Source organism: Neopsephotus bourkii, unplaced genomic scaffold (genome assembly GCF_033783945.1).
Source record: "Neopsephotus bourkii isolate Nb327-2 ecotype Australia unplaced genomic scaffold, CSIRO-AGI_Nbou_v1 NB_1825, whole genome shotgun sequence".
Classification (NCBI taxonomy): Eukaryota; Metazoa; Chordata; class Aves; order Psittaciformes; family Psittacidae; genus Neopsephotus; species Neopsephotus bourkii.
Window position 1 is genome coordinate 10,722,763 of NW_026902298.1, and position 13,232 is coordinate 10,735,994.

Genomic DNA, 13,232 nt, shown 5'->3' on the forward strand with positions numbered 1-13,232 from the left:
TATTTCTTCGTGTATTTCTTTTCCTGCCCTGATTTAGATGCTCTGGCTTCTCTGCTTCTCCAGATCTTATGTAGGACAGGGAGTTGCTCCTTTTCCTAGCTATCTGCGGCTCATGCTTTTCTCCTGGAATTCAGTGGGGCTTTTTTTCATATAAAAACCATAGCAAATTGCCTTGATGCTTTATCTTTCTAAACTGGTTAATGCAATTAATAAATATTCTCTCTTCTTTCATTTTCCTAGTGATCAAGAGAAAGATATAAAGGGCATTAGACACCAGCTGGTTTTACTACACATGGAGCTCTGGGCAAGGAGGGAGCCCTCTGTGTGTGCCAGGGAGACTCCTGGCTCTCAGTCTTTTGTGGGGTTCTGGGGATTCTTTCTCCTTTAAGATTCATTTTGTATCTTTTCATCTTTGCTTACCTAATGCCCTAGTAAGGGGCATGAAAACTTGCACTGTTGGTGTGCTTATGGCCTCTGAATTTAAGTTAAAGCCTCTTCTCCTGTGTGCCAGTCTAATGATGTAATTTTCTCCATGCAGTTTCTCCAGAATCTCATTTGAATTAATTCACAAATACATTTAGCTTGTGATAGCAGTAGCAGTAGTCTTGGTCTAAGAATGTGAAGTAAGAGTGGTTTTTATAGGCATTAGTAATATCCTTCTATTATACCAGCTTTCATGGACAGGGGAGGAGGAGGGAGACACAGCTATACCTGTGTTATCTGGTTTAATAAGATGTTATCTCTCTCCATGCGCTGCCTGTGTTTAACCTGTCACTGTTGTCATCTCACTGCTTGTTGAATACAACTGACAACTGTAAACTTAGTCATGTCTGCATGAAAGCATTTAATATGGTTTGTAGTATATATACAGATTGTAATATTAGGTTATTAACAGATAGATTGATATGTGTGGGTTTTAAGGTTAGTTTTAGCAGAATCCTAAGCTAAAATGAAAAAGCTTCTGGTATTCTGGGATAAGAATCTTTGAATGGAGAATGGTGTCATTTTAGTCTTCTAGCATAACTGGTAAAAATAGGTTCTTTATAGACAAATCATAGAGGTTGAAATTCCTCATTTCAAGGGGTGTTTTGAGTGCTTTCTGTTTGTATCTCATAGGAAAATTAGATTTTTAGAGCAAAACTATCTTTTCTTTTGACTTTTTCAATGAGCTTGGCTGGGCCTCTTCTAGAGACTTCCTTTAGTCTAGAAGAGCTCTGATGCTGGAGACTGTGGGTGATGTTGCTAGGACTCCTCAGATGGCACAAGCTGATTTTTGTTTCACGTGTGATTCTAACTCTGTAACCATCATCAGAATGTGAAGGTGTTTCTGCAGACGAATTCTGGCCATCTATGTCCCTTTTTGTCTGCACTGGGGGAACAAATACAGGTTCATTTTATCTGTCAGACTGAAAAGCATATGTATAGGACAGTGCACCAGCTTGCTGTCTGAAAGCCTTGCTTGAATCCTTCACTGCAGTTCTATAAAGGCTTTCCAGCCAAGGCTAAAGGTGTGACTGTTCCTGACTCCTCTGTCTGCTTTTGAGGGTGGGCTGCCTGCTAAATTAATAGATGCAAAGGAGCTTGGACATTACACTCTTCTAATGTCTACAGCTTTTCTCCTTTCTCTCCTCTCCTTTTTCCTTCTTCCCAGGAGGGTCTGTTGCAGTTGCTACTTTTTCAGTCTGATTCTGTACCGCTGTTTGCTAGAGACACAGAGCAATGGGAGCAGTAATCTGCAGAAATGCAATCAATTTACAAGGCTCCTGCTGTTTTCCCTTAGCTCAACAACTACTAAGAGCACATGGGTGGAACTCTTTGCACAGCCAGTCTTGGTCTTTATTGCCCTCCTTCCCAGCTGTTCACTGTGCACTCATGTATTTCAGAGTGTGTTTTATCCTTCCTGTTACAACCTTCAGTTTTTGCAAAAGAAACTTCTTCAAATAGGAGCCAGGTTTTCTTGGCAGGAGAAGGGAGAGATTGGAATGGCTAAAGGTTTTTCTGAGACTTTAAGTAAGTATGGAGCTTTTGATCTGCAGCTCCTGAACAGCAAGACAGGTGCTGTCATTGTGGGGAGAGAAGCTGTATTGGGTTTGTATGGCAAGGTTTTGACAGCAGGGTGGCTACAGGGGTGGTTTCTGTAAGACGCTGCTAGAAGCTTCCTCCATGTCCAATACAATGAATGCTAGCTGACTCCAAGACAGACCTGCTGCTGGCCAAGGTTGTGCCCATCAGTGATGGTGGTAGTGCTTCTGGGATAATGTAATTTAGGAAGGCGAAAAAGTTAACACACAAAAGCGATTGCAGCTGGAGAGAGGAGTGAGAATATGTGAAACAGCTCTGCAAACACCAAGGTCTGTGCAGAAGGAGGGCAGGAGGTGCTCCTGGCAACGAAGCAGAGATTCCTGTGCAGCCCATGGAGGTCCATGGTGTAGCATAGAAAATGCCAGAAGTAGAGAAAGAGGTTTACTCTGTAGGGTGACTAGAACGTAATCTGACAACTCAGGATGGATGGGATACCACGTGCGAAGATCTGATAGGGCTTCCTGAAGGTGGGTAGGAGATGACTTGATCAATGGTAGCCTTTTGGTGTAGTGGTAGAAAGGTACATATCCAAACCACAAGGTTCCTAAAAGCAATTAGGCTGGGTTTAATTTTTCTCATCATCCTGATGTTTACATGTGAGGTTAACAGAAGATGTAGTAGGAGATGTCAGAATCTATATGGGCTCTCTCATGTCACTTAAATGCTGATGGAAATGGATTTTTAGGATTCATGACACACCAGTATACTACAGAAAACCCAGCAGTTTCTTTCTGGAAGTCTTAGATAGGATATATTGTGATGTCTCTCTTATTTGAGCAATTTGTTATTTGAGTTTAGATAAAGATATTAAAAGCAGGATTGTTATTTACTGTATGCAGCTGCCTTTGTTGTTTGCTTCACGGAGCCCCTTTGTCTGTGGTTTTGATGCTGTTTCCTCTGTAAGTGGGCCTTATGAAAGGTGACTTTCAAGGCAGACCTGAATTATGTGGAACTTAGTGGTCACTTTGTTGTTTTTTCTCTTCTCTGTTACAGTTTTCTGGAGCACTTAGTGCTGGGATGTTGCTTCCAGAAACACAATGATTTATGTTAATTGTATTCATCATCTTAAACATAGTTGCAGGCTAAGAATGCTAACAATTCCTGGATGAACAGGAATGATATTGAATCTATTCTTTGAACTTCATTTTTCAAGGATTAGTTAGAGTCGTAGCTTGGCTTGTGATCTACTCATAGTAGCCTGCAGCTTCATTTTCCCTATTCTTTTTATCTTTATCTTTTGTGACAGTCTTTTATATTCCCCTTATCTTGGACTTAATGTCTAATAATACTGCCTGGATGCAGTGACAGGCAGTGACTGCTTCCTTGCAGCGGTACTGCAGGATATTGCTAACCTCTCCAGCATAATGTTGTTTTACCATTAAGTCACATTCCAGCAAGGCAAGTGTCTTCACAGCAGAGCAATGAAAGAATGAGTGCCTTTTGAAAGATGGCAGTTGCCAGAAAAGTTTACATCATATTCCATACTGTTGGTTGCTTGGGCTTGTAGAAACAGCTTTGATGTCAAGATGGTAGATCTGAGTTTTTCTGCTGCTTAGGAGCTCTGGTCATAGTTTTCTTTCTGCTTTTGTTCTGTGTCTGTGAAACTCTTAAATCAGATTAGGTCACCTCATAGGTGATGTCTGGAGTTAATGGGAGTGATTAGGAAGCAAGCTGTTATTAGTTGCTGGCCATTTGGAGCAGGCAGTGGTTAGCATTCATCAAGCCTGTAGGTTTAACAGGTTAGCATTGTTTGTGCAGTTATGGTTTCATTTCTGTTCCCTTTGCAAGAGCAATAGCATAACAGTGCAGTATATTTAAGAAAAAAAAACTTGTTGCTTATTTTTGACACTTTATTCCAGTATTGAGGCCTGATGGGGCAGCTGATGTTGTATTTGTGCTACAAACTGTGTTTAATGAGCACCATTTGTGAAGTTTCCAAGAGATTAGAATTAGCCATAGCACTGTTTTCCCTAGTCATGCTCATGTTTGGGTAGATGGTTGAAAATGGCTAATTAAGGGGTCTCAAAGGAAGGGTACTTGTAGTGTTGGATGTCCTGTTTTGTTTTGTTGGTAAAACACTGAATACAGTGGATTCCTTAATACTCATGTACCAAGTCTATGCTGGGGAGTAGGGATTCCCTACCTTCGTCTGGCCTCTGTTTCTGTTTTCTAATGTTTCACTATAGCTATAGAGTGTATCAGGCTTATTCTGAAACACATCATCAATTTGTGATCCCAGCACACAGTGAGGTGATTAAAATGAGACGACTGGATACTGTGCCTAGATCAGAGTGAGTGCTTCATTCTGGTTCCAAATCAGTCTTTCTCTGAAGCAATTAATCCTTGGCATTTAATGGGAAAGTGCTGCTGTTTTCTCTTGACCAGGTGATAAATCCTCTCTTATGTGATGCTTCTCTGAAACACTTGATCTTCTGGAGTGCCATTTTTAATCTGGAAAATACATTTTCCCCTGAACAGTCCTGTGAGAGATAATCAAGGCTGGGGGTTTGTTTCCCTCTGGTCAGGAGAGCCATTAGTAACTCAGCAGTCTGCTGCTTTATAGGAATTTTTAGCTGATAAATAGATATACGTTTTCCCTGGTGTTCCTTTGAAAAAAGTGCTGGTGAAAGCCTGGCATTTTAGCCTTCAAAAGAACATTGGAAGATGGAAAGGCACCGTGCCTAGGGTGACTAACTTACCCATTACTGTATTAAGTAGCTATGCTCAAAACCTATTCTTCTAGTTCTTGTCTCTCCAGCTGGACAGCATTGCTTTTTGCAGTTTCTCTTAATATTTTCATTCATCAATTTTGTTTGGCTTCCAGTGTTATACTTGGGAAGCTCCTAATGCATGCAGTGCCAAGAATGGCTTTTTGTGTAGCAGATACTTCTCTTTGCTTGAATTTTCTTGTTGTCTCCTCTCCTTCTGTTCTACCGTAAGTACTTCTCTTTCAGTGACAGTCATAACCTTCAAAGATGGGTGGATAAAATTATACCTTTCATTTTTACCAGCTTATATATATTCCAGATCAGTGTTTTCATCGCTTTAATGTCTGTGCATGTCAATGCTTGTACCATATTGAGGGACCAGTACTCTCCTGACTTGTGTGTTTTTATCTGCTCAGAAATAAGTCAGTGGTCTTGAGTCTTTGCTCTTAAACATAGTCCTGTTTTTAGGTGAGATAACCTTGTCCTTAGAGCCATAATTAGGATGGTTCCCTTCCTCTGGGTTGAGTTTACAACTCTGAGTAAAGTGCATATACTGGATGGAACCTGTATTTTCTTATTAAGAGACTCTTAATACGATTCTACTGATCCAGGAGATGTTATTCCAGCTACTATACCTCTGCAGAGAGACAGTCAGCTTGCCAGCGTGGATTTTCCTGTTGTCTTCTAGGATACCTGCATTTTGCTGAAATATTCAGAATGTTAAGGTTTTATTTGGTTTTTGTTTACCTCTGTTTTGAGAGGCTTATTTCCTAGAAACACTCCCAGTTTTCCCGAACTTCATTTGTAGATGCTCAGGACCTTGCAGGATCAGACAGAGGAAAAACTGAAGTTTTAACATATTCTGCTGTTTGCTTCTCCTCTCAGTTGTAAGCTAGTACTGAACTTTCTGTCATAGTGTTCCCAGCACTGTTATATCCCTTACCCATCAGGATGGTGCTGGGAAGTGATTGGCATGTTCTTGGAATCACCAGCAAATGTAATGTTCTACTCTCCACCTTTTTCTACTTCTACACGCTTTGTAAAACATAGCACTTTGTCTTGTAGTCCTATGCAGCTCTTGTTGAGTACTCACTTCTCAGGATGTATGTCATCTGTTTGCATTGGCTTCCTCTTGAGCATGGCTAGTGTAATATGACCACCTCCAGGTACCCTCTTTAGAGAACCTGAGATCAGACTTGACCAACCTCTAAAGCCAAATACATTCGTATTTTCTGGTAACCCCTTCTGAGCTCTTGATACAATCTTTGTGCTACTCCTGCCCTCTGTGCTATCTCTTCTGAAGTAACCTCCTGCAGTGTTAAGAATTGACAGCAAGTAAGTGGAGATGCTGAAAGTTTGATGTAATGAGAAATTGTTATTGTTTTTTTCCCTGTTACATCAAGATGGTGAAGCTGAATCCAGTGCCAACCCTTAAGGGTGTTAGTAGATGCCACTTAACCAATTATTTAGCATTTCTACTGTATGTAAGTGTCCAACCTCTGCAGTAGAAATTGATTTAGTGTTCTAAATTGGATCGCATGAAACACAATAAAATGCTGAAAATATAGAACAATTGGCTTGGTCTGATATAATTTGATTCTTACGAACTTGCCTGGCTCACTGATGCTGGCTCTATTAATTAAATGGCTTTTCAAAATGGTCATTGTTGACCTAATTCTGTTGGCAGTGTAGTCAGTGAGAGTTTTAATATTGACTACAATGGGAACGGTTAGACCAACAGATTGCATTAGAAATCCCATGCCGTGTGTTTAATTTCACTTCCTGATACAACAGTCTCTAAATATTAAGGAGAATTCGTGCCAAGACAGAAAAGCATAACACAGTGCTTTTCCTTTTCTGATAGTCTTGACTATCTTCTGTATCCACTCAGTTATTAATCACAGAATGGTTTGTGTTGGAAGGGACCTTAAAGCTCATCCAGTTCCAACCCCCTGCCATGGGCAGGGACACCTTCCACTAGAGCAGGTTGCTGCAAGCCCCGTCCAACCTGGCCTTGAGCACTGCCAGGAATGGGGCAGCCACAGCTTCTCTGGGCAACCCATTCCAGTGCCTCAGCACTCGCACAGTAAAGAACTTCTTCCTTTTATCCAACCTAAGTCTTCCCTGTTCGAGTCTGAACCCATCACCAGATGAAAAAGACTGCCTTTTTCTCCAAACTTTGGGATGCAAAGTTTTGCATCCCCATCTCTGCTTTCAGACCTGGTGTTGCTACTCCATTATACTTACATTGGATGACTTTTCTCTGAACAAGCGAACGAAACAATAGCAGAAAAATCGAAGAAGATTTGACTCTGTCTTACCCAGTTTATCCTAAACTTCCATGCTTCTTATGCCCTATTAAATGTCCATAAATCTCCTGGATGTTCAGGAATTGCTTTCTTTTCCTGCTCCATTCTGTGTTAGTATTAATGCTGGTTTTCCTCTACCAACTCCTACTATCCATATCACTGTTTTGATTTGTCCCACATAGTATCTGAACAAATTATGAATAACCTGAATTTTAAGGCAGACCCTGAGGTTGTTTTGACCATTTCTTGGTTCTTGCAGTTTTCCTCCCGAGACAAATTAATCTGGTAATAATTACAGTATTAAATCTCCCTTCTCACCTTATGTGCTGATTACTTCTGTTTCTTTCCCCTGCATCTTGCTCAATGGATTGCTTTGTTCCTTCATTATTACTTTTTTCACTGAAGAAGTTTCCCTGTGCTGTTCGTATTTGCTAGTGCACGTAAATCAAAGAGCATTGCAGGACACCTTTATAACCCTGTTATAGCACATGCTGTGGCACCTTTTTGTTTCATTTACTCTTACAAGGTTATCAAGTTGCTTTACAGAAGAGGCTTTTTTTTTTATGTAGACATACACACTCTGAGGGATCTACTTTTGGAGGTTATGTTAATTAAACTCTCCACTGCAAATCATTAGCTAATGAGTCTGTAGGCAGTTGATGTTAAATAGAAAGTGGAGCATTAGGTTTTCACCAGTACTTCAGAGAACTTTGGGAACTTCTCATTGCCGGAGCCCTTCACGGCGGCACTGCAGTTGTGCTAACATCTGCTCTCCTCCCTCTGTCAGCAGGCTGCATGTGGGACCGAAATAATGCAAAGTGCCACCCATCTTCACTGCTCTTTCCTTTTTAGAAGGTGCAGAAAGAATCTTCAGCTGGTACCAGTGTAATATCAGCTGTTCTGGCTGCTCCCCACTAGACCCTTAAAAACACTCTTGCATGTAGCTGAGAATGGGAGTTTAGATCAAAATGATTGTAAATCAGTGATTCAGAGTAATGTTTAGTAATACACTCCCCTGTGCTAAAGAGGAGTAGCTTATGCTTTCATGGCTGTAAATAGGAATTCTCAAAGGGTAGTCACTGTTTCTCATTCCTAATTCTGCTGTTTGAGTTATAGGGCAGCGGCAGTTGGAGTGTGGGGTTTATTTAAGCTTTGTTTTTAAAGGGGATATTAAAAATAGATTTCTGCCTCTTGAATTAGTAAAGGCTGTGTCTGACATGGTGAAAACTGAAGACAAGTCTCTATTTTTTCCCTTTTAGGCTTTTTGTACTAAGGAAGGGTTGTATGCACAGTGAGTGGGGCAGTACAGACTGGAGTTCCTGCATCAGAAAGTCTTGTTGCTTAGAAAATTGGTCCTAAAATGTTTTTGTGGATACTGAAAGCATTTAGTGGTGTTTTTAAGAACTTGAACTATTAATTTCTTTATGTCTCTTGACTTGGACTGTAGGATACTTTGCTCCTTTCTTTTCTTTTGTTTGCTGGAACTAATTCCTCATTCCTTTTGAACCCTGCTGCAGAGATCCTCTTCAACTGGAGATTCTGCAGGGTGCAGTCCTAGTGTGGTTCCTCTTGTTGAGATTTTTTCCCTTTCAAAAGCATCTTGTAATTGCAGTAACTGTCCAAAGCAAATGCAAACCCTGACAAACACTTTGCTGTTTTTCTCCCAGGGGTGCATATCAGCTTCATCTAAACTGCTGCATGGACTCTTAAAAAGTATATTTCTTGTCTGATTTTTCACCAGCTCTTACTTTGTGTGGCAGGATGTGGAGCATGACTCTCCTTTTCCCTTTGGCCTTCTCTCTTTAGCAGGAAAATTTGGTATGTCAGCACTGGAGCTTGCAAGATTCCTTCTGTTATTGATCCGCATCTTAATAGGCTGGAGGCCTCTGATAAAAAAACAGCCGCAGCTTTTACTTGGCTGATTTCAGGAGCCCTGCAGTGGTTACAGAGAAACTTCAGGGTGATGTACGGCTTTGGCTGCCAGCTGCAAATGCTGTGTCCACAGCAGGAGAAGAAATGGGAGCTTTGAGCTTGGATTTGGATTTGGTTTAGGTGAAATAGCTTGGAATGCTATCGAGCTTTGCAGAACAACCTCTGCTTTTGTGTTCTTGATTCCTCAAGTGTGTGGGAAACAGCCACGTAATGGACTTTCTTCTGAGCCCACGTTTCTTGCTCACTGACTTTAAAAAAGCAAAACAAAAAAGAAGAGTTGTAAAATGCACAGCTTGCTGGAGCTGGTTGGGAATGGGCTGCTAGTGTGTTGCATAAGGAGTATTCAATTTCCTAGCGATTCCAAGGCTCTGCGAGTAATATTCTCCTCACAGCTGCTGGGGAAGGAGATGAGTAGGGCTACAGTTACAGATAGGGACCTGGGATCCAGGGCAAACAGACATGCTACTAGTGCAAGGCCATGCAGAGAGTAGATTTCTGAACAGAGAATAAAGCGCTCCAGAGGTCTGTTTAGAGCTCCAAAGCCACTAATGGAGTCTCATTATTTTCCTTGCAGTTTTAGTGCTGTATAATTACAGTTCCTCTTGTGACCTATGAATGCAATATCAGGGATTGTTTGCTGGGGACTCTGGAGGTGCTCCTGCTTGCTGTAGGGGTGTTATTGTCAAAACCAGACTGGGCCAGCCACTGCTCTGCCTAGCTCCTGTCTTGAGACTTCCAAGGATGGCAGCTCCTCAGCCTCCCTGGATAACCTGTTCAGTGTTGCATTGCTCTCCTGGGAAGAAGACTTTCCTGTGTCTGCTGCAGGACAGTAGATACTAGACCCTTTCCCCTCATTCCCAGGGCCCACACATCTATGGTGAAACAGAATGAGAGTGTTTCGAGGAAGTACAGTTTTGTCTGATACCACCTGACATTTCTGATTTCACTGGAAAAGCTTGCAAAAGATGAGATTGTCTTAAACTCTGGCATTTTAAGCTGGACCTCGAGGGAAGGAGCACAAAAGGATAGTCTGCAGGTTATGCTCTTTTGCCTGCACTTCGGAAATGAAAAAGTGAAACTTAACAAAGCTCTTTGACTAGCAGAAAGTTCTCATCAGGACTGGGGTGTGCTTGCTTCTGCTTTCCCAGTCCACATTCTAAGGTTTCTCTTTCATTTACTCAGGTGCTGACACTGATTCATTGACTGTGTTTTTGTTGATACTTTTGAGGCATTGTCATACGGTGAAGAAACTGGACATTAGGCAATCCCTGTGTAAAACTGTCAGGAGTCTCTGGTACAGTGAGTTATATGAATTTGGAACGTTACAAACGTGATTTGCACAAGAGAGCCATCAAATCTCAGTAGCATACTCAGGATGACAAGGTGACGTTGTTGGTTTTCTCTTTTCTTGGAGAATACTTTATGACATAGTATTTTTAATGTATTTTTAATTTCTCTTTGCTTTTGCTGAAGGGACAATGGAGACCGATCCAGGCACCGAGCTCCTCGGAATGCCCGCATGTCTGCACCGTCGCTGGGGCGCTTTGTCCCAAGGTAAGGCTTGTACATATCAAAGGGCGTGGAAGTCTTGTACAGTACAGCTTTCAGATGGATTCCCTTTCTTACACAGGACTGCTGTATTCTTGGTTTGTGATTGTGATTGGATGTTATTATGATCAGTTAGTATAAACGTGACATTTGAAGGACAGCGTGGTCTTAGTGCTTCTTACCTACAGGTTGGGGCTATGGCGTGAAGGCAGAAGGAGGAGAAAAGAATCTGATTGGAGATTTTCAGCACCGTGTGTTCATTTGAGATTAGGAAGCTATTGTGGGAGGTAAAGACTTGGTTAATGCTGATCTTCACAGCCACATTGATTAAAGGAGGACCTAATCTGTAGCTTGCTTTTTGTTTGAAGCAGTGAAGTGGTTGGCTAAGCAGAGGAGTCCAGTCTTTCCTCTACTATAGTCTGCTGGAATGTTTCCTCAATGTAATTGCAGTTTTTGTCCAGAGCTGTAGTACACTGGGATGTCTTTCTCTGTGTAAGCTTACTCTCTTTGTTTTGCAGACGCTTCTTGCTGCCAGAGTACTTGCCTTACGCTGGGATTTTCCATGAACGGGGACAACCTGGCTTGGCCACCCATTCCTCTGTCAACAGGGTTTTGGCAGGTAATGACGTTTCTTTGCTTGCAGTACTCGTGTATTAGTGGTATTTTGCTGTGAATCTGAGCAGAGGAAAATTGATGAGGAAAAGTCTAATTCCAACTTTTGAGGTACTGTTTGTGTTGCCTGAAACAAGAGAAAGGATTGTTGAAGCAATTCGGTGAGCTGTCATTCAAGTGCTTTGGCATTACAGATACCATGTTTCAAGTACACGTTAGGTGTATGGGAATTTCTGCATGAACTGGGGAGGGGTTCTGTTAACAATTCTGCTTTTGTTTAACTTCCTCCCCTATCCCTACATGTCTTTTTCTTAACAAGCTGACAGACTAATGATCAGCTTGCTGCAGGTCCCTCTAATTGAATTATAGGGTGCCTTGTTCGTGTTCCGGCTGGCAAGACACACACAAGGCAACGCAGGATTCGATTAGGATCTTAATAGGTGCATATTAAAAACCTCAGCTGCCACCACGTACAGCACACAAGCACTTCAGGGAGCCTGAAAGTGCAGGCGGAGGTGGGAAGGGAGGTGGGGAAGCAGAGGAATACACAGTTCATGAGTGAGATGGTTGGAGATGACACAGGTCTTAAGGGTAGGTCTTTTTTGCCTGGGTCTGAGTTGCTCTGTAATTAACCCCAATGCAGCGGTTAATCATCCTGGAACTTGTGGGAGAATGAGGGATGATGGATGGACAGGTAGGTTGGGATGTGTTTCTCTTCCTTCCTGTAGGCTAATCCCAGGACCACCAGGGAAAAGGAATGCTGTGTTTCTTGAGAGGCTGTATAATCTTTTTCCTTACCCTAAGGCATGACTAAGTATGCCTAAACCATTTTGAACAGGAATCATCTAACTCGTTCTTTAGAGTCTTCACTGGAGTTTTCCCAACCATTCTGGGGTGGAACTGTTGTTGGTTTTGCATAGCTCGTTTAGTATGGCAGTGGTCCTTGTTGGATAGGACGTTCAGTAACCTGGTCTAGTGAATGGTGTATCTGCCCATGGCAGAGGGGATGGAACCAGATGATCTTTAAGGTCTCTTCCAACCCAAACCATTCTGTGATCCTATGATATCTGGCATCTCTCGGGCTTTTGTCTCCCTGGACATCTTGGTTTGAGTACATGGTTCATAGACCTTGCTGTTGCAAGGCTAACCTCCAAACCACCTCTGCTTTTTTTCCCTTCGGAAAGAGTGGAGCTAGGCTGTAGCTTTAGCTGACGCACATACTTTCCCATGCTTGCTGCCTGTGTGGGCTTTGGCTGTTGGCACGTGGAAACAGCACACTGGCAGATAATTACTTGCTGCCAGGCAACACTGCAGAGCTCTAGTGTGGCCCTGCTTTGCTGGAGACACCTGCTTTCAGCCCTCCTCCAGCCCTCCTTGCAGTTTGCGTGTTCCTTAGTGGCTGGGAAACAGCCTGGCTTCTTCTCCTTGCACGTTTTAGGGAATTCAAGCCCCCAAATGCACGTGCTTGTTTGTTGTGTATATGCCAAGATGAGCAAAAAGAAGGCAGAAATTATAAACATGGGAGTTTCGAAAAGCAAGATCAATCTTTTTGTATGGCACTGTGCTGAGCCTACTTAAGGCAAGTTTTGTTGGCTCCTACAGTGTTGTGGAACCTGAAATGGTTGATAATCCACGGTAAAGGGCTTTACTGACTTAGATACAAAATTCTAATGCAGCAGCTGCTTGAGATACATTGCTTTAATATTCTGTTTTAGTTTGTACAAAACTTTCAGCTTTCAAAATGTTTCTTACATTTGTGCTCAAACACATTTGGACTTGATGATCTTAAAGGCCTTTTCCAACCTAGTTGTTTCTGTGAATTCTATGTTAATGTGTTGCAGAGACGAGGAGAGTTGAAGCTGGATTAGGTGAGGTATGAAAGATGAAAACTAGGAAATGAGGTTGCAATTGTGGAATAGTCAGAGAATTTCTTTTGTCCATTATGTTGGTCAGCAGCATTGTCACAGTATGCTTTCCTTTTTAGTTAGCCTATGGCAGAGCTTGTGGTAGTTCTTTCTTCACTGTCATAGTGAAAAACCTC

At 42.0% G+C, this 13,232-nt stretch overlaps 1 protein-coding gene across 3 annotated transcripts in view; it reads left to right on the plus strand.

The window, feature by feature from the left end:
• AMBRA1 (autophagy and beclin 1 regulator 1) overlaps positions 1 to 13,232 on the plus strand; it is a 130,774-nt gene that overhangs the window by 41,163 nt on the left and 76,379 nt on the right. For 2 of the 3 annotated variants that reach the window (XM_061343529.1, XM_061343532.1), the window contains 2 exons: positions 10,502 to 10,585; positions 11,098 to 11,198. In XM_061343529.1, coding sequence (XP_061199513.1) covers positions 10,502 to 10,585; positions 11,098 to 11,198 — 185 coding nt within the window. The remainder of the gene's footprint in view (positions 1 to 10,501; positions 10,586 to 11,097; positions 11,199 to 13,232) is intronic. The other variant, XM_061343530.1, reaches the window with a different exon arrangement.